Source organism: Heptranchias perlo, chromosome 7 (assembly GCF_035084215.1).
Source record: "Heptranchias perlo isolate sHepPer1 chromosome 7, sHepPer1.hap1, whole genome shotgun sequence".
Taxonomy (NCBI): domain Eukaryota; kingdom Metazoa; phylum Chordata; class Chondrichthyes; order Hexanchiformes; family Hexanchidae; genus Heptranchias; species Heptranchias perlo.
The window spans coordinates 30548673-30571135 of NC_090331.1; the positions used below are offsets into that span (position 1 = coordinate 30548673).

The 22463-nt window shown below is 39.1% G+C and overlaps 1 protein-coding gene across 1 annotated transcript in view; it reads left to right on the forward strand.

Moving 5' to 3' along the window:
* The window catches only part of dars1 (aspartyl-tRNA synthetase 1), a 73039-nt gene that overhangs the window by 24487 nt on the left and 26089 nt on the right, over nt 1-22463 (forward strand). The window contains exons 7-10 of the mRNA XM_067987215.1: nt 8102-8204; nt 12027-12104; nt 15693-15752; nt 20910-21021. Coding sequence (XP_067843316.1) covers nt 8102-8204; nt 12027-12104; nt 15693-15752; nt 20910-21021 — 353 coding nt within the window. The remainder of the gene's footprint in view (nt 1-8101; nt 8205-12026; nt 12105-15692; nt 15753-20909; nt 21022-22463) is intronic.

Here is a 22463-nt window from a genome sequence, read left to right on the forward strand (position 1 = left end):
GCCTTCAGTTTTTTTTTATCCCCCTCTTTTCGGTTAAACTCATCACTTTCATTTAAACCTCATCAAGTTACATCAAAACTACATTAAACAGGGCAGGAATGGCAGCTCAATGTTCCTGGTTACAGGGTTTTCAGACGAGATGGTGGGGGGGGTGGCAATATTGGTTAAAGAAACAATTATGGCTATGAGGAGGAATGATATGTTAGAAGGATCATCAAATGAGGCCATATGGGTTGAGCTAAAGAACAAAAAAGGGCAGTCACACTACTGGGCGTGTACTATAGACCCCCAAACAGTCACGGAGATAGAAGAGCAAATATGTAGGCAAATTTCTGAGAAGTGCAAAAACAATAGGGCAGTAATAGTAGGGGATTTCAACTACCCTAATATTAACTGGGATACAATCAGCATAAAAGTTATAGAGGGCGCAGAATTCTTAAATTGCATTCAGGAGAACTTTTTTAGCCAGTACATAGCAAGCCCAACAAGAGAGGGGGCAGTTCTGGATTTAGTTTTAGGGAATAAAGCTGGATAGGTGAAAGGAGTATCAGTGGGAGAGCATTTTGGTGGTAGTGATCATAATTCAGTTAGATTTAGCATAGTTATGGAAAAGGACAAAGATGGAACAGGAGTAAAAGTTCCAAATTGGGGAAAGGCCAATTTTACTAAGCTGAGAAGTGATTTTGCAGAAGTGGACTGAAAATAGCTACTTCAAGGTAAATCAGTGTCAGAGCAGTGGAAGGCATTCAAGGGGGAAATTCAAGGGGTTCAGAGTAAACATGTTCCAACAAAAAAAAGGGTGGGACTGCCAATTCTAGAGCCCCCTGGATGACAAGTAGCACACAGGGTAAGATAAGGCAAAAAAGGGAAGCTTATGTCAGACACCGAGAGCTCAATACCGCATAAAGCCTAGAGGAGTATAGAAAGTGCAGGGGTGAAATTAAAAAAGAAATTAGGAAAGCAAAGGTAGGGCATGAAAAAGTACTGGCAAGTAAAATTAAGGAAAACCCAAAAATGTTTTATAAATACATAAAGGAAAGAGTAGGGCCTATGAGAGACCAAAAAGGTAACCTACGTGTGAAGGCGGAAGATGTGGGTATGGTTCTTGATGAATAATTTGCGTCTGTCTTCACAAAAGAGGGGGACGATGCAGAGATTGTAGTTGAGGAGGAGTATGAAATAATGGATAAACATAGTGAGAGAGGAAGTAATAAGGGGTTCAGCATCTTTGAAAGTAGATAAATCGCCAGGCCCGGATGAAATGTATCCCAAGCTGTTAAGAGAAGCAAGAGAGGAAATAGCGGAGGCTCTGACCGTCATTTTCCGATCCTCCCTGGCTACAGGCATGGTGCCGGAGAATTGGAGGACAGCTAACGTTGTACCGTTGTTTAAAAAGGGAGAGAGGGATAGATTGAGTAATTATAGGCCAGTCAGTCTAACCTCGGTGGTGGGCAAATTAATGGAATCAATTCTGAGGGACAGTATGAACCATCTTTTAGAAAGGCACTGATTAATCAAGGACAGTCAACGTGGATTTGTTAAGGGACGGTCGTGTCTAACTAACTTGATTGAATTTTTTGAGGCGGTTAACAAGGAGGGTCAATGAGGGTAATGCGTTTGACGTAGTCTGCATGGATTTTAGCAAGGCTTTTGACAAGGTCCCACATGGCAGACTGGTCAAAAAAGTAAATCCCATGGGATCCAAGGGAAAGTGGCAAGTTGGATCCAAAATTGGCTCAGTGGCAGGAATCAAAGGGTAATGGTCGACGGGTGTTTTTGTGACTGGAAGGCTGTTTCCAGTGGGGTTCGGCAGGACTCATTACTAGGTCACTTTTTGTGGTATATATCAATGATTTAGACTTACATCAAAACATAGAAAATAGGAGCAAGAGTAGGCCATTTGGCCCTTCAGGCATGCTCCGCCATTCAAAATGATCATGGCTGATCGTCTAACTCAGTACCCTGTTCCTGCTTTTTCCCCATATCCCTTGATCCCTTTAGCATTAAGAAATATATCTCTCTGCTTCTTGAATACATCCACTGCCTTCTGTGGTAGAGAATTCCACAGGTTCACCACCCTCTGCGTGAAGAAATTTCTCCTCATCTCGGTTCTAAATGGCATACCCCGTATCCTGAGACTGTGACCCCTGGTTCTGGACTCCCCAGCCATTGGGAACATCCTCCCTGCATCTAGTCTGTCTAGTCCTGTTAGAATTTTATATGTTTCGATGAGATCACCTCTCATTCTTCTAAACTCTGGTGAACATAGGCCGACTTGACCCAATCTCTCCTCATACGTCAGTCCTGCCATCCCAGAAATCAGTCTGGTAAACCTTCATTGCACTCCCTCCATGGCAAGGACATCCTTCCTCAGATAAGGAGACCAAAACTGCACACAATACTCCAGATGTGGTCTCACCAAGGCCCTGTATAACTCCAGTAAGACATCCCTGCTTCTGTACTCAAATCCTCTTGAATCCATTCGCCTTCCTAACTGCTTGCTGCACCTGAATGCTCGCTTTCAGGGACTGGTGTACAAGGACACCCAGGTCTCGTTGCACCTCCCCTTTTCCCAATCTATCACCATTCAGATAATAATCTGCCTTTCTGTTTTTACAACCAAAGTGGATAACCTCACATTTATCCACGTTATACTGCATCTGCCATGTTCTTGCCCACTCACCCAACTTGTCTAAATCACATTGGAGCCTCTTTGCATCCTCCTCACAGCTCACATTCCACCCCAGCTTTGTGTCATCTGCAAACTTGGAAATGTTACATTTAGTTCCCTCACCCAAATCATTGATATATATTGTGAATAACTGGGGGCCAAGCACTGATCCCACCGGTACCCCACCAGTCACTGCCACCCGGAAAAAGAACCATTTATTCCTACCCTCTGTTTCCTGTCTATCAACCAATTCTCAATCCATGCCAGTGTACTCCCCCCAATCCCATGTGCTTTAATTTTGCAAACTAACCTCTTGTGTGGGACCTTATAAAAGCCTTCTGAAAATCCAAGTGCACCACATCCATTGGTTCTCCCATATCTATTCTGCTAGTTACATCCTCAAAAAACTCCAGTAGATTTGTTAAGCATGATTTCCCTTTCATAAACCCATGCTGATTTTGTCCAATCCCGTTAATGCCTTCCAAGAGTGCTGTTATCACATCCTTTATAATAGACTCTAGCATTTTCCCCACTACTGATGTTAGGCTAACTGATCTGTAATTCCCTGTTTTTTCTCTCCCTTTTTTAATTAGTGGGGTTACATTTGCCACCCTCCAATCTGGAGGAACTGTTCGAGTTTATAGAATTTTAAATGCAAGGGGCGTGATTAAGAAGTTTGCAAATAATACAAAAATTGGTTGTGTGGTTGATAGTGAGGAGGAAAGCTGTAGACTGCAGGAAGATATCAATGAACTGGTCAAGTGGGCAGAAAAGTGGCAAATGGAATTCAATCCGGAGATGTGTGAGATAATGCATGTAGGGAAGTCAAACACGGCAAGGGAATATACAAATGGGAGGATACTGGGAGGTGTGGAGGAAGAGAGTGTGGAGTGCACGTCCACAGATCCCTGAAGGTAGCATGACAGGTAGACAAGGTGGTTAAAAAGGCATACGGCATACTTTCCTTTATTAGCCAAGGCATAGAATATAAGAGCAGAGAGGTTATTCTAGAACTATATAAAACACTAGTTAGGCCACAGCTAGAGTACTGTGTACAGTTCTGGTCACCACATAACAGGAAAGATGTGATTGCACTAGAGAGGGTGCAGAGGAGATTTACGATAATGTTGCAGGGCTGGAGAATTTTAGCTGTGAGGAAAGATTGGATAGGCTGGGCTTGTTTTCTTTGGAACAGAGGAGACTGAGGGGTGATTTAATTGAAGTGTATAAAATTATGAGGGGCCTAGATAGACAGGAAGGACCTATTTCCGTTCGAGAGGTCAATAACCAGGAGGCATGGATTTAAAGTAATTGGTAGGATTAGAGGGGAGCTGAGGAGAAAAAATTTCATCCAGAGGGTGGTGGGGGTCTGGAACTCACTATCTGAAAGGTGGTAGAGGCAGAAACCCTCATCGCATTTAAAAGGTACTTGGATATGCACTTGAAGTGCCTTCACCTACAAGGCTACGGACCGAGTGCTGGAAAGTGGCATTAGGCTGGGTACCTCTATTTTGACCGGCACAGACACGATAGGCCGAATGGCCTCCTTCAGTGCCATGAATTTTCTATGTCTACAGCACTGAAATAGGCCGTTCAGCCCAACTGGTCTATGCCGGCATTTATGCTCCACATGAACCTCCTCCCTCCCTACTTCTTCTAACCCTATCGGGCCACCCTACTATTCCTTTCTCCCTCATGTGCTTATCTAGCTTCCCCTTAAATGCATCTATGTTACTTGCCTCAACTATTCCTTGTGGTAGCGCATTCCACATTCTTACCACTGTTTGGGTAAAGAAGTTTCTCCTGATTTCCCTATTGGCTTTATTAGCGACTATTTTATATTTATGAGCTCTAGTTTTGGACTCTCCCACAAGTAGAAACATTTTCTCCATGTCTACCCTATCAAACCCTTTCATTATCTTAATGACCTCTACCAGGTCACCCCTCAGCCATCTCTTCTAGAGAAAAGAGCCCCAGCCTATTCAACCTTCCCTGATAAGTATATCCTCTCAGTTCTAGTAGCATCCTTGTGAATCTTTTTTTCACCCTTTCCAATGCTTTTATATCCTTTTTATAATATGGAGACCAGAACTGTGCACAATACTCGAGTGGGCTAACCGAGGTTCTATACAAGTTCAACGTAACTTCTTTGCTTTTCAGTTCTATCCCTCTAGAAATTAACCCTAGTGTTTGATTTGCCTTTTTTATGGCCTTATTAACCTGCATCGCTACTTTTAGTGATTTGTGTATCTGTACCCCTTTGCTCCTCTATCCCGCTTAGACTCTTACTATCCAAGGAGTATGTGGCCTCCATATTCTTCCTACCAAAATGCCCCACCTCACACCTGTCTATGTTGAAACTCATTTGCCAGACAGGCTCAGGAACTCCTCATCGAGAAGCTTATTGGGGAGCCGTGTCTGGCACCTCCACTGAGGGGGAAAAAAATTAGAAATTAAAAGTTTTAACAAATTTGGCTTCATGCCTGGATTCATTTCCTTATAATCCTGTATTCCGCTAAAGTAAATTGTGTGATTATGAAGCTGTTAGTGATGATTTATTGATGAATTGTCTTATTTTATTAAAAGCAAAATTATACTTGTACAAAACTCACAAATTTGATCCATTCTTGTACTTAAGTAATTGAAAGCTATGCTCCTTTTGGCCTCTGCTGTAAGGCCAACTGAAATAGGATCAATCACATTCCACTAAAAACAATTCTGTGTTACAGTCATCATGAGAATTACTTGCATCCCTGCCACTATTAAAGCAATAGAACATCACTTAGCGCCTTAATACCAATGCTACTTATCAATTAATTGCAAACCAAAATGAACAAATCTTATTTTTAAATCAGTGGTCCCCAGCCTGAATGGCATCTGCTGTTGCAGCCTGCTTGTGTGCTCTTCTCCCTTTCTCTGCCTCCCTCTTTGCCCCTCCCCCCCCAAGTCTACACATAACCTTCCTGCTTGCCACCAGGTTACCACCCCAGTTCCACAGACTGAACAATGCCTTGAGAAACAATTCATTCTATTTTGTAAATGCTTCAGGAACTTAATGCAGGATAGAATGCTTGCAGAAGGAATGTGCAAAAGTGTCTGATCTATATGGGAAAAAATAACTTTTTAGTTGATATGGATTAGAAATCTTTTCTTTAATGTGTGTTAGATGTGAAAAAATGTAAATGTTTTCTAATTGCAAAAGCTATACCTATTTGTATAAATCATTTTAAGGCAAAACATTTCTCTTGAAGGAAAGTAGGCCTTTAGTAATGCATTGTAAAATCTGATCTCAGTTAATATACTGTGTAGTCATAAATAGAATGGGGAAGGGAGAGAGAAAGTAAATTCACAGTAATAAAGAAAAATCAAATCTGAAAATTCATGTGTTTTATTTTGTACTCAAATGGGCAAGATTTCTGAATACTTTAGTGATTAAATAATGCTCTGATTTCAGTCACTAGGCACCAAGTGCTTGTGAGCCAATTGAAATAAGATAGAAATCAAACACCTGCCAACTAATGGTGCCTTGTTACTTTAGATATAATTTAATTTTACTTGGCAACAGTTGCAAAGCGCACACATTCCATTTGATAATTGAGACAATTACAATTTGGGCTCCCTCTCAACAATTCTAACTCGTATTCACAACAAAAAGGCAGTTTCCGTAAGTGCACCAATGACCCTATGAACTGAAATTTTCACCTTTGTGCATGTTGTGAATAGGATAGCATGCTATAGAACTAGCAATTACCCTTTTACCACAATATTATGCAAATAATCCATGTAAGCAGCTCACCATGCACTCCTGTCCACTTTAAAGGACAGCAAACATCATGTCAGACCATAACATTCAGGTTAAGTCAATGGTGTGATTTATTTACAAATAAAATAACTATACGAAAGCAGAAAAATATAACAGGCAGTACAATACTTAAATTGTTCCAAAATCAATAAAAAAAATTAAAATCTTTGTAGTTATTTTGCATTTTTTTAAAACTGAACTTAAGATGAAACAGAAGAACTGAGCAGGGATTGTGGTAAATTAATGAAAATAACCTACCTTTTTAAATAGGTAAAAGCTTTCTATATTTGAAATATGAAATGCAATATAATATTTTATCTTAAGATAATACTCTGCTTTCAAAAGTGCCACAAAATCTCAAAACAATACTCATTTCCATGATTATTTAAAGTTTAAGATCTGCATACCAAGAAGGTATGCAATTCCAATTGTTACTCAAAAGCAGAGATGACCAATCTGGCCTGTGGGGAACCTGTAGCCTGTGAGACCTAGGAATCCTATCCATGAAACTCAGGCAACTCAGTTCTATTTAAATTCACGTTTCCTACTTGCTTGGGTCTTCTACTTGAATTTTGTGGGCCTGAATGCTTGGAAAGGGCTGTTATTAGCACTGTTACCTCATTGATGGATAAGTCCGAAATCAGAATGCCAAGAACTGCTAATATCAGCAGCTTGGCCCAAGCGGTTTATTGGTATGCACTTAAGTGTCCCACAAGGACAGAAAGTTTGGACATTCCTACCCCAATATATATTTGGTATTTCTTACCTACCTTTTAGAAACAAATTACTTAATTCTTATCGTTTTTAAATTTTATGTAATTTGTTTATTGGGGTCCTTTTTAATTATTTTAAACTTATCAGTCACATGCATGACTCTATATTTTTTTCTTGGCCATTCTAAGGATGCATTCATACACCAGCTTCAGTATTGCAATGAAACAGTTTCCACTGCACTACGGCATTGAAGTTGATGTGCAAAGTTCGATTAAAGCCAGTAACCGTAGAGTGGATCACAATAGAAATGAAGGCCCACGGAGTGCAGATCCTGAACTTCAGATGCCAGACACAGTGTAAATGCGATCTTCTGCGGTTTGGGTTCAGAAATGCAAAGTCAAGTAAGGGCACAACTGGAACTTTGCCAGCAAGGCAAGAAAAAACGGAAATTTAAGGAAAGATCTTTGAAGAATTGGTTTTCCATCCTGGGGCTAATTCAAAAAAGCTTTCCAATTGCTTGGAAATTGAACTAACTCTTCTGTATGCATGTATTGTGACCATCACTTGCATGTCATGCAATAGGCTCAACATTTTCATAGCCTCAGGAAGTAAGATCTGTTTTTCTAGGAGCCACTACAAATTGGCTTGCCAAAGCCAAAATGAACTCTGGAGTGATTCATTCAGTTTGCTTTCTACAGTGTGAATGCACTGTAAATTACTAATAATTGTGTACATATCATTGTTTGATTTCTTATGTTGTATGGCATGTACGATTGATCTTAATGTGGCAAAATAAGACATCCAAAATAAAACTTGCATAAGTTTTCTATTGTATAGTAAAGTAGTATGTAATGCAACAACGTGCAGTGGAATTATTGAACCAAACTATAAATATGATTTTTTTTTTCTCACAGCATCAACAAAGAGAGTATAGTGGATGTGGAAGGCATTGTAAGGAAGGTGGAGCAGAAAATAGAGAGCTGTTCCCAGCGAGATGTTGAGCTACACATCGAAAGAGTAAGTCTATCTTTTTAAGTTGTAAAATATGCACTCTGAATAGATTCTAATAAAGTACAGTGAAACCTGTAAAATAGGGATACCTAAGAGACTTGCATCAGGTGTCATTTATTTGCAGTTGTCCCTGTTTTCAAAATGGTGATTGCACGTATAGTAAACCGGATAAGCCAAATATCGTGGGATTGGCTGTATCTCCTGCAGCGTTCCTTTTTTTCGTCCTCACCTGGGATAGTACCTAATTCTGAAGCCCTGCCAGCAGGATGTGATTTCAGTTAATTTTCTGTTCGTTGGCTTTCCCAGTTCATTGCCATCCCAGGATCCTTTTCCATTAAGAGAGGGATTTCCTGATCCTGGGATCAGCTACATTAGCAGCCTGCACAGGGCAAGGTGGCTGCTGTCGGGCCAGAGTGCCTGGGAGATCCCAGCCAAATTGTGGGGGGATTAATGTCCTGCAGACCCCTGTTTGGGACCTCCTCCCTCTGTGTGCTGCAGCTGCTAATGTTTGAAGTGCCGGGGGGTGGGTAGGGGGCTGTTGGCAGCTCATCAGTACCTGACGTATTGGTGGAGTAGATTTGCCATCTCTGTTTGGAGGCATGATCACATGATGTTCTGACCATGTGATGTTGGATCACATGACATCAGATCACATGACCTCTACAAATGTTATTAGATTTACTGTACCGTATAAATGTTGGTTCCCCTGTAGTTGTGTATCTCGTGTAGCAGCTGTTGTATGAGAAGTTCCACGAACCAGGAGGCCACCCGTGAGCAGGTGAAGAGGGGAAATCATTCTTGCCATCTCTACCCCCCACCCCCCCCAATCTCCACCTCTCCTCCTCCCCGCCCCCCCCTATTCCCCAGTATCCATCTCTTCCCCCCCCCCCCCCCCACCCCCACCCAGCGATTTCAGGTCTCCTGACTCCCCCCGGCTGGTCGCGGCTCTCTGCGGGTGACGGCACGGAGCAGTACAGTTCCTGGATTTTGTGGAATGGGGAGTTCTTTATCCAGAACCTGTAGCGGCAGAGAAGATGCTGCCACAGTCACAGTAAAAGAGGAGGTAGTTGAGATACTGGATGGGCTAAAAATTGATAAAGGTACTAGAAAGGCTAACTGTACTTAAAGTAGATAAGTCACCCGATTCAGATGGGAATGCATCCTAGGTTGCTGAGGGAAGTAAGGGTGGAAATTGCAGAGGTACTGGCCATAATCTTCCAATCATCCTTAGGTATGGGGGTGGTGCCAGAGGACTGGAGAATTGCAAATGATGTATCCTTGTTCAAAAAATGGTGTGAGGATAAACCCAGCAACTATAGGCCAGTCAGTTTAACTTCAGTGGTGGGGAAACTTAGAAACGATAATCTAGGACAAAATTAACAGTCACTTGGACAAGTGTGGATTAATTAAGGAAAGCCAGCACAGATTTGTTAAAGACAAATTGTATTTAACCAACTTGATTGAGTTTTTTGATTAGGTAACAGAGAGGGTTGATGAGGGCAGTGCAGTTGATGTGGTATATATGGACTTCCAAAAGGTGTTTGATAAAGTACCACATAGTAGGCCTGTCATCAGAGTTAAAGCCCGTGTAATAAAAGGGGCAGTGGCAGCATGGATATGAAATTGGCTAAGTAACAGGAAGCATAGAGTAGTGGTGAACGGTTGTTTTTCTGACTGGAGAGAGGTGATGTGGAGATGCCGGTGATGGACTGGGGTTGACAATTGTAAACAATTTTACAACACCAAGTTATAGTCCAGCAATTTTATTTTAAATTCACAAGCTTTCGGAGATTTTCTCCTTCCTCAGGCAAATGTTTCAAGAGCTCCTTGAAGCCTACGCATTTATACATATAGAACAATACATGGTGTTTACAGACTGCCCCTGCAACTGCCCGTTGCCAAGGCAATCACCGTGTTCAGACAGAGAGGTGTCACCTGCAGAACCCCCGAATACACATTCAACAAAAAAACAAACAGGGAAAAAAAACAGAGGTGTGCAGTGGTGTTCCCCAGGGGTCTGTGCTAGGACCACTGCTTTTCTTGATATGCATTAATGACTTGGTCTTGGGTGTACAGGGCAAAATTTCAAAATTTGCAGATGACACAAAACTTGGAAGTGTAGTGAACAGTGAGGAGGATAGTGATAGACTTCAAGAGGACATAGACAGGCTGGTGGAATGGGCGGACACGTGGCAGATTAAATTTGAAGCAGAAAGTGCGAAGTGATACATTTTCGTAGGAAGAACGAGTGAGACAATACAAACTAAAGGGTACAATTCTAAAAGGTGTGCAGGAACAGAGATCTGGAGGTATATGTGCACAAGTCATTGAAGGTGGTAAGGCAGGTTGAGAAAGCGGTTAAGAAAGCATATGGGATCCTGGACTTTATAAATAGAGACATAGAGTACAAAAGCAAGGAAGTCATGATGAACCTTTATAAAACACTGGTTCAGCCACAGCTACAGTATTGTGTCCAGTTCTGAGCACTGCACTTTAGTAACGATGTGAAGGCCTTAGAGAGGGTGCAGAAGAGATTTACTAGAATGATTCCAGGGATGAGGGACTTCAGTTACATGGATAGACTGGAAAAGCTGGGGTTGTTCTCCTTTGGGCAGAGAAGGTTGAGAGGAGATTTGATAGAGGTATTCAAAATCATGAAGGGTCCAGACAGAGTAGATAGAGAGAAACTGTTCCCATTGGCGGAAGGATCAAGAACCAGGGGACATAGATTTAAGGTGATTGTCAAAAGAACTAAGGGCGACATGAGAATCAACTTTTTTTACACAGTGAGTGGTTATGACCTGGAATGCACTGCCAGAGGGGGTGGTGGAGGCAGATCCATTTGTGGCTTTCAAAAGGAAATTGGATGAGTACTTGAAGGGAAAATATTTTTAGGGCTATGGGGATAGGGCGTTTGAGTGGGACTAGCTGGCTGGCTCTTGCAAAGAGCCGGCACGGACTCAATAGGCCAAATGGCCTCCTTCCGTGCTGTAACCTTTCTATGATTCTATCCCTAGGGCAGAGCTGTGCAAGCATTCAATCCCAGAGATAGAGCAGTTTCTCTGCCACTATGGATGCTGGATAAAGAGATCTTCATTACACAAAAGCCGTTTCTTTCACCCGCTGTTACCTCGCACTTACCTGCGTGTCCTGTGTTTCATGTTGTAAACGGACTTGGTGCATTGAAGGCTGTCCGTAGTTCATAATTTGCGAGTGTCTGTTGTTTCAAGGTGCAGCTTATATTTTACAATGTTAATTATTTAGGACTGTCAATGAGTGTCCTTTTTTTTGCAGGTTTCCATTCTTTGGAGCTATCTGTTTGTACAGGTTTCACTGTAGTTATGTGTGGATATAACCTAAAAGAATAGAAAACACATACACATTTGTGATGATGAATCCCATTTTTAATTGCAGTCATATCTCCTTGATGTTTCATTTGTGCTCATTTTGCAAGCTGTAGTAAACCTGAAATCTTGAATTACTGCATTACTATTCTGTACCTGTTGTACTTTATACAAATAAGATTTTAACATGAGACTGTAACAGTGTCTTTTAGTTAGCATCCTACACATGAAGCCAACCATTCCAGTTGGTTCTCTGTACTGCTTTTTGAAAAAAAAATCAGTGCTAGTTAACCCTAAGCCATTTGAATTCAACAATATGCAGTTAGGGACCAACATGCCTATTCACTATGCAAATTCTGTTTCAGTTACATCTGAGTAAACGTTTTTAGATTGAAACTATATCCCTGCTGTTATTTCTGTCACATTTATGTGTTTACTGTTATTTTGTTACTATCTTACTATTTATGCCACCATTTGTTTTCAGATCTATGTTATCAGTGCAGCTGAACCACGCCTGCCTTTGCAGCTAGATGATGCAATACGTCCTGAGGCAGGCGATGAGGTAAATAATATAATTCAAATCTTATTATGTATATCAGTGCTGTATTTTACTTGTGTTTAACATGCACTGAATTTCATGCAATTCTCCAAACTGTTTAGTTTTTTTCCTTCTGCCTTGTTTGGGTTTGGCTTGGTTAAAACTTAGCAAATTTATTTGATTATATTGTTAGTTGGTAGATGACACTTTAAAAACATTTGAACTCAATTAGCTCCTACATTGGCCAGATGTGATTAAATAAATAAATGGAGTAGAACATCTATACAAATGAACCTCCGATGGACAGATGTAAAAAGTGCCAGAAATTATGGTGGATGTGTTGGAATCACCTTCTCTTGGCACACAAGATGGTGGGAAATGGACATTCAGGATACGAAGATAGCCATAACAAGGTGTTTGGTATTAGATTGTATTGATTCCAACAGCTATCCCCCTTTCACAATGCTTTACAGAGAGTCCCTTGCTAAACAAGCTATATTCCCCGAGTAACAACTGATGCCACCAGTGAGCAGGGAGACCTTATCCATCCAGTTGAATGTCTCCTAAAGTCACAGCTATGATGGTGACAAAACTAATATATTTTTGCTCACCATGAAAAGACTTTGTTATGTGCAACATCATCTTTACCTTTGATGAGACTGCCCAACATCTATTACTATTTACTGACTTAAGTTTAAGACGTATTTCTATTTAATTCTGTTTATACCCATGATCAGTCGATCTGTCATTCATGACCAGGTTAGCCATTGATGCCATAAGATCTTGTCAACATGCTCGACTGCAGTGCCAACAATGGTGGATGTTTCCCCTCTGTCATTCATCCATTCAGTTCTTCCTATAAACAGTCCCACCATCTCAGATTTAACTTCCACTGGGACTGATTCCATCATCCTGTCAGGGAAAATTTGAATATGATATTTTGCTATTGTATTGGCCCAACATCATATTGCATTTGTGACTTTGTCATTTGTACATATCCCAAGATGTATCCTTTAGTGCAGCAGACTGAGAACTGGTAAATTCATTACAGATGTTAAATAAGCTTGTAAAAGGTGCAGCGAAATTCACCAGTATTAAGTCCTGCTATCTGGAACATTACTATTTTGAGTGTAATGCTGAATGGACAGAAACAATTTGGCCGCCACATGTTCATGAATCAAGTATATTATCAATTGAACAAATGTTTCAGTGAAACCCTAGTTACAAACCAAACCGTGCTTACATATAAGTGATTCCTTTCTCTTCTAAACGTTTACAAATATACTATAACTTTTCTTATACTTCACTTTAAATAAAATAGAATTATTTATTATTACCATTGATTCCACATATATGGAAGACTTGATGGAACTGGTACCTTTATAGGAACAAATGGCTACATTTCTAATAATAACCCATCCAATAATTTATGGTTTGGGGTGCTTCTCAGGCTACCATCCCCACTGTGCACAGAGTATTCTCAGAGTAAAATTTTATCCTGTTCCAAAGGATCTGACATTGGAAGAGTTCCATCTCTTCCCATCTGCAGGAAATACAACTTGTCAGATCTGGTACAGGTCTTGAGATAGGATTGATTGAGGTCAGCCAGTGCACAACCGGATTAATATAGCTGGGATTCCATTCCTGGATGCCAATTTGGAAATGCAATTATTCCATAACCTAGTATATAGCAAAATGTAAGTGGTACTTAATTAGGCATTTAATTAGACATCTTGTAATGAAAAGGATATTGATTTTCCCCACACCCTACACAATTTTTGCAGCATAGAATCTTGTTTACACAAGTCCATGGCTCATATCAGCTGAATGTGAATTAGATTCCTACTCTATCTAAAATGTCATGTCTCCATGCGGCAGCACTGTAAAAATGTAAACCATAATTTATCTTAATGTGTCAGAGATCCTTGATGATCTATGGATAAAACACAATAGTTGAAAATACTTTCCCACAATACATTTCCCTTTTAACTATTGAGTGTATTTTCTGTAATACAATTTCTATTCTACAATCTACATGTGCAAAGGTACATTTACTTGATTGAACAGTACAAAGGGTAGTTTCTTCCATCACGTGTGTAGTAATTGAAACATTGATTATTATCTTGGCAGTTACTATTTCTTAATTGTTGAGCTTGAGACTGTGAAAGGAGCAACACATGAGATCGTTAGCATAACTGTTATGTGCTAGACCCACAAACCAGCACCTTTTTAACCTTAACTAAAGATTGTGTACCTGCTAGCAACAACTAAAATGTTATAATCTAATAAATTTGTAACCCATACCCAGAAATTACTTAATGCAAGGATTTCATTTGAAGGCTACACCCAAACAGTTTAACTGCATGTTCTTTCAGTTTGAAAGTTACTACATTAACTGGGTGCTCTTTTAGTGTCAAATCCTTTTGGAACAAATTAAAATATGCAGTATCTACAATTGGCCATTCTGGACCACATGTATTTGACCACTAAATTTGCTGTGAGCAAATATTTAACTTCAGTCATAATGATTTATGATCATTCTAACTGATCTATTTGACAAGTTAGCATTGACTTTGTTGTGAAATTGCAGAAGATATTGGCAGACGATTATCGTAGAGAATTCCAGCAGTACAGCAATATTGTAACAATGCTTCACAGTGAGAGCTTGATGGATGAAACTTAATTTCAAAACTCCAACTGAAATTCATTAATGTAAAAATATTTTGATTAGCAATGCTTATTGGTCAGTTTTCATCAAATTGTAATTTTTGAGTGGTTTTAAATATATTATTTTGATTATAAAACATGGAAATGTTCTATGCCTAGAAATGATGAAAATAAGCAGTGCTACTCTCCATAAGCGAACAAAAGATGGCGTACTTCAAGATTTTGTTGTCCTGTCTTTGACAGCTTTGTGACATGACATATTACAGAGGGCGAACATAAAATCCTTTGGGACAACATGTCTGACAGAGTGCAGGTGTCTGAAGGAGGTGGGGGGGGGGGTTTCAATTAAACGGTTAGAAGCAGATGGTTGCAGCCTTGTGAGGTCAACAAAAAAAGAACTGAAAATAGTACTTCATTTCAATTTATGTTGGAGCTGCACATCATTTTCAATATAACAGTGCTTTGTGTTATTTTTGTGGTGGTAACTGCTTCTTCCCTTCCCCATCACATTTAATGGAGTAAGTTAATTATGTCATGTCTCAGTCATCATTGTTGTCCTTTTTATGTACCTCAGAGATAACGGATTAGATTTTATGATCATAACGTCAATGATACCCCCTTCATTTAATGGCTAACTATTGCTGTTACAATCAGAAAGTCTAGGCCAATATCTTGCACTGTAATTTGACCAATTTACACAACCCATTTTTTGACATTGTGGGTTTTTTTTGTATTCGCTAATTTAATGGTTTAGTACAACCGCCTAGAATTTTGGGAGCAGGGAAAATGTAGAAATACTCTGCAATTTTTCAGTTTCTGCTAAGATAGCATATGCCCTTCCACCAATATACCAATAGGCTACTGGTATAAATGTTGAAAACAAGATTCAGTGACTATAATTGTTTAACCTCTTACCATTTTCATATATATAATTTTCATATCTAGGAAGGAAGGGCCACTGTCAACCAAGATACAAGACTTGATAATCGAATTATTGACCTAAGGGTAAGCTAAATCGAATAGGTTTACCATCCTCAGTGCTACCTGGTGGTAGCAGTAATCATGGATGTTCTTTTCTGTTGCATTTAACCTGGAATTACCTGCTTTACCTAAGTTACTAATGAGCCCCACCTGTGTGACTTCTGTCCCGGTTTCTTCTCCATCACCACCTTGATCTTTATCCTGCAACATGTTTTTCAAAATTGAGTTCAGCTCATCTCATTTGTACTTCCTGTCACCACATGTCCAAATTTTACAATTTTCACTCTTAATAGTTATGTTGGTAACTCTCTATCTGCTACATATGTGTTTGATAGTTTCATCTCAACTGAAGCTACTCACTTCATGTTTTCTTTACCCAGTCAGAGTCTTGAAACAATCCAATAGTCACAACTGGTAACTGTAATGTATATGGGTAGAGTTGCCACATATATTACTGGTGTCATCAGTAAATGAATCATGGAAACATAGAAAATAGGAGCAGGAGTAGGCCATTGAGCCCTTCGAGCCTGCTCCGCCATTCAATATGATCATGGCTGATCCTCTATCTCAATACCATATTCCTGCTCTCTCCCCATACCCCTTGATGCCTTTTGTGTCTAGAAATCTATCTAGCTCCTTCTTAAATATATTCAGTGACTTGGCCTCCACAGCCTTCTGTGGTAGAGAATTCCATAGGTTCACCACCCTCTGAGTGAAGAAATTTCTCCTCATCTTAGTCCTAAATGTCCTACCCCATATCCTGAGACTGTGACCCCTCGTTCTGGACCCCCCCAGCCAGGGGAAACATCCTCCCTGTATCCAGTCAGTCTAGCCCTGTCAGAATTTTATATGTTTCAATGAGATCCCCTCTCATTCTTCTAAACTCAAGTGAATACAGGCCGAGTCTCCTCAATCCCTCCTCATACGACAGTCCTATGATCCCAGGAATCAGTCTAGTGAACCTTCGCTGCACTCCCTCTATGGCAAGTATATCCATTCTTAGGTAAGGAGACCAAAACTGCACACAATACTCCAGGTGTGGTCTCATCAAGGCCCTGTATAACTGCAGTAAAACACCCTTGCTCCTGTACTCTCATCCTCTTGCAATGAAGGCCAACATACCATTTACCTTCCTAACTGCTTGCTGCACTTGCATGTTTGCTTCCAGTGACTGGTGTACAAGGACACCCAGGTCCCTTTGTACATCAACATTCCCCAATCTATCGCCATTTAAATAATACTCTGCTTTTCTGTTTTTCCTTCTGAAGTGGATAACTTCACATTTATCCACATTATACTGCATCTGCCATGTATTTGCCCACTCACTCAACTTGTCTAAATCGCCTTGAAGCCTCTTTGCATCCTCCTCACAATCTCATCTAGTTTCGTGTCATCAGCAAACTTGGAAATATTACATTTGGTTCCCTCATCCAAATCATTGATATATTGTGAATAGCTGGGGTCCAAGCACTGATCCCTGCTGTATCCCACCAGTCACTGCCAGCCACCCCGTAAAAGACCCATTTATTCCTACTCTCTGTTTCCTGTCTGTTAACCAATTCTCAATCCATGCCAGTATATTTACCCTCAATCCCATGTGCTTTAATTTTGCACACTAACCTCTTATGTGGGACTTTATCACAGGCCTTCTGAAAATTGATGAGTATAAATGAATATTTAATTTTGTGACTTGATAACATGCTTACAAATGTAAATTTTTCCATGTTAGCTGGCTACTGTCTATGGAAAGAAGAGTAGTTGTTAGACCATAAGTATGGTACTGTTAGCTTAATGGCAATTATATCGCACTTGCAGCTTGTCATATAGATTTCAGATGCTTACTGTTTGGAATCTGATTCTTTTTTGCCTGTTCAGTTTTTCTGGAATTCAGTATAGGATTCAAGGAATCAAAATATAGACAAGATTGCTGCAGTAGTTATGTTCTTCCCAGATGCTATTAGGATACACTTTGTAAATATTTAGTGTGTATGTAAATATGTGGTGATATTTAGTAAGAAGTCTTCAAAAAATTTTTGAATCAGAAATTGCTTCTTTAATAGGTAGTCCAAATTAAACACACAGAATCATTTTATAAAATCTAATTTGACCATTGGCATCCTCAGTACATTTGGACTTTTGGCTAGAACTCACACTGAAAGCAAGTAAGAAATATGTTTCATTTCTGGCTGAATTTCCCTCTGGATAGAAAGTTGTGGGTATGTGCTCCACACTAGTACTTAAGAGCATAATGTAAGCCGATACTCCAGTGTCGACATAAGGGGCTACGGCATTGTCTTCAGAGGAGAGGTTAAACAAAGATTCCGTCAGCCTGTTCAGGTGGATGGTTAAGATCGAATGACACTGTGTAGAAGACTAGAGAGTTTTCACAATTTCCTGGCCAACATTTTTTCCTAAATTAATATTGCCCAAAATAAAAACAGATTGAGTAGTTCTTCATCTCATTGTTGTTTGTAGGATGTAGGTGGTGCAGGATGGCTGCTACGTTTTGCCTACATAACGATTACTGCACTCCAAAAAGTAATTAATTGTGTGAAACAGGTTGAGATGGTTTTGACATGATACTGTACTATATAAATGTTATTTATTTGAAATATGATTTTATTTTCATTTGTACTTGCCATTACCAATATTGCCCTAACTTGGAGACTCATTTCAGCCTCACGTAAAGTGAATAAAGGAAACATTCCTCTTGATTTGAAACAACAAAGATGTTATGTAACCATTGTACATTGACAAAAATAATTTGTTTTAATTTTCTTACTCATTTGTGGATCTCCTTTCCTTATTCTGATAGGTTTGCTGGCATTCATTTTCTGGTCAACAATTTTTCAAACTAAAAATATTGTGACATTTGTTATAGTTATAATTTACATTTGGTCACTATTAGTCACTAAATTTTAAAGAAAAAGTGAATCCTACAGCTTTTGTGCACTGAAAAAGCCACCACAACATTTTCGTCAAAACAGAATAAAGTACAAATGCCTCGAGGTATTTCTAAATTTTGGTCATACTCTAGTAAGTAAACAAATGTTATCCTGTATTTATTGCACTAATTTGAATCAGAAATTGCTCCTTCAATAGGTAGTCCAAATTAACCACATTGAATCATTTTTTAAAATCCAATTTGACTATAAATTGGATTTTATAAAATGCTCAGTACATTTGGACTTTTGGCTAACTCACATTGACTCTTTTCACCCAGATGAGCCATTCCACTTGGTTTCAAATAGAATAAGAAAAATTAATTAAACTGTGTAATTCATATTTTTTTAAAACTCCAGAGCAAGGCATTGTGGTGGTACAGTACCAATGTATGGAACCATGGAGTGGCGAGATGTGGGTTTTCACTTGTGATTGCCACACTTTTGAGTTCTTAACTTCATCTGCATGGTTATTTGGAAGCAGAAAACAGGTGCTTCACCTAAAGTGTGGAGGGTTATCACTGAACCATGCAGTTTACAGTGCTAATATCTGCACTGCTATCTCCTCTCTGACTTCCTTCAACAGCCTAGCATGCATACCATAAGAGCCCGATGGCTTGTCAACTTTTGAGTTCTGTTAATTTTTTCGGAATCACTTCCTTTTCAGTAGTATCGCTAACAATTGTTCCATATCTTTCTCCAGTAAACCTCCATTCTCATTCACCATAATTTATAAAAACTGTGGCAAAATATTTATTTAATATTTCAACCATACCCCCTCCTCCACAAGTAGACTCCCTCCGTCATCACTGAGTAGTCCTACTGCTCTAACAATTTCTTTTCTATTTCCTTTTATATTCCCTTCTCATTTCCCTTTTCATCTCTCCATTATACTTTCTCTATTCATGATTTTCTTTAGTGTTGTTAGCCCTGGTTTTATCATGTGCTTCCCTTTTAAGTTTTTATTTTTATTTGTGGAACTCTATTCTTTGATGTACTTCTTTTTTGCCTAATAGGAATGTACCCATTTTGTACTACCTTCATCTCATATTTGAAGATTCTCTACTGCAAAGTGTTTTATTTGCTGACTTTTCTGCCCAATTAATTTGAGCCCAAGCCCTCTTTATCTCTCTGAACTTTACTCTTTTCCAGAAAAAAATGAAAGGGGGGAGCATTAAAAGGTTCTACTCATAGATAAATAGTTAACATTAAGTACATGATGGTACTGTCACTGTATGGCTTGAGGAAGCCAAAACATATTATGTATAGTAGGATAGCTTGTACCAGGATCATATGTCATATGTGTTCATTTTTTCTGCTTAATTGTTGAGTAGTGAAACTGTGTGTTTTCATTAACTCAGTGACAACTGGGGTTTGTGTGGTTAAGAAAGGAAACCATGCATATTTTACCTACTGTAATTATGTACGTCAGTGATTAGAAGTGTGAAACTTTCATGTTTCATAGACCAGTATATGAATACGTCATGTTTATTACAATTATACTTTTCACTTAGACACCTTAATAAGGCATCCGCTAATGTCCTGACATGTTTGTTGTATGGTGGTAAGACAAAATTTGACCCACAATTCTCCAGTGGGTGAGTTTTTAATCTTTTGGAGCATTGGGGATGCACTGAGCACAGCCAGGTTTTCCCCGCCTGGATGGGAGGATAGGAAAACAGTGGCTGACTCAAACTATTGCACTGTCACAAACCTAACTGGTGGACATCTGGAGAAAAGTAAGACTGTCTGCCTAATTCCTTGGTTGGAAATAGCGACCATCTTGAGTGCCTGAAGAGAGGTGGAAGTTCAAAAATGGGCAAAAAAAATTAAATTATCAGTTTTGCTTCTCAGACTAACTTGTTGTGTTCATTACAGTTGTAGTTAGGTCTGAGATTTTTTTTAAATGTAGTTTCATGGATTTTGCCCTTCCTAATTGGCCAGAAACTGTTAAGTCAGTAACACTAGCTACTTTTTGTTTTAAAAAAATTACCAACAATTTAGAGATTAGCAAGGCGGCAAGTTTACAGATGACAAATTATTAAACTGGCTAATTTAGTAAGATTCTCTGAGAAAATATTTGATCATATTTGTATTAAAACCTGAGGAAAATAAATCTGGTTATGAACCTAAATGATTAGGTATGGGTCTTGAAATTTTTTTAAAAGCTCAACTGTATCCATTAAAATCAGCACTCGTACAACAAACTTGCCTCCTTACCTCATTCACTTTATTGCAGACGATGACCAGTCAATCCATCTTTCGTCTGCAGTCTGGTGTATGCCAACTGTTCCGGGAAACACTAATCAAAAAGGAATTTATAGAAGTCCAGACTCCAAAAATTATCTCAGGTACATGAATTTTTTTTTCTCTCTTGTGATCTAATCATAAATGTCTCCGCTGTATACATCATGATATACAAAGAAATTGTATTAATAATTAGAACATGCTACATTGTAAAGATGCAAGAATAAAAGTAATTTGCAAACATATTGTATCTATGCATTGTCAGTAATTTGTTGATGAGGCAATGGCCTGTGCTTTTGACAGAAAAATGGACAGAATTGTGGAATGTGATCCCAAAATACCAGTAAACATTCTAGAATCCTGTAATAATAAAAACAATTTGACGCTTTCAGTCACCGTACACCACTGGCCCTGTCTGGTAACATTTGAGCTTAGTTTGGCTCCCCCTATGTATGCAAAGTTTCATATACATTTGGAAACCCTGCTGATTTGTGGTTTTATGAAGCTTAAAACACCATGCAAAATTTTACTTTTCTGATCGTATTAACTGCAGTCAGTTTATAAAGCTAACCACGTATGGGATACTTGGCTTTGTAAATAGGGGCATTGTATACAAAAACAAGGAAGTCATGCTAAACCTTTACAAATCACTGGTTAACCCTCAACTAACTAGAGTATTGTGTACAATTCTGGACACCACACTTTAGGAAGGATGTTAAGGCCTTGGGGAGAGTACAGAGGAGGTTTACCAGAGTGATACCAGGACTAAGGGACTTCAATTATTTGGAGAGATTGGAGAAGCTGGGATTGTCCTCCTTCATGCAGAGGAAGTTCAGGAAGACCTAATAGAGGTATTCAAAATAATGAGGGGTTTTGATTGAGCAAATAGGGAGAAACTGGCAAGTGGGTCAGTAACCAGAGGTCATAGATTTAAAATAATTGACAAAAGAATTAGAGGGGAAATTAGGGGAATTTTTTTCACACAGAGGGTTGTTAAGATGTGGAACGCATGACCTGAAAGGGTGGTTGAAGCAGATTCCATAGGAACTTTCAAAAGGCAATTGGACACTTACTTGAAGAGGACTAATGTGCAGGTTTATGGGGAAAAAGCTGGTTTAAGATTCTATGATTCTATCGAGTACAACTTTTCTTTTGCAACTTTTTAAATTCCAAATGACACCCACTGGCATTATTTTTCTGAACAGTTTGAAAAAGGTTGTGTTAATAAATTTGTAAAATTGAAACTGCTGTTTCAAATAACCATTTTATATTAATTTTAAAAATGATCTGTGAAGAAATGAGAATTTGCAAACTGTTGTGCAAAAAACATGTATAAAACTTGTGATCCGATATTATACAGAATGTCCTGTTACAGAAAGCATAAATTTTAGAAAACATAAAACATAGCATGAATTTTCAGTAAGTCCATGTTGAGACATGGGAGAATGTTATTTGCCTGCCTTCTTGGACAAGGAATGATTGTGACATGCAGGACCTAAGGAGATGGTGCATTTTGTATTTCTGTCCATTTCTAATGTGTTGCAAT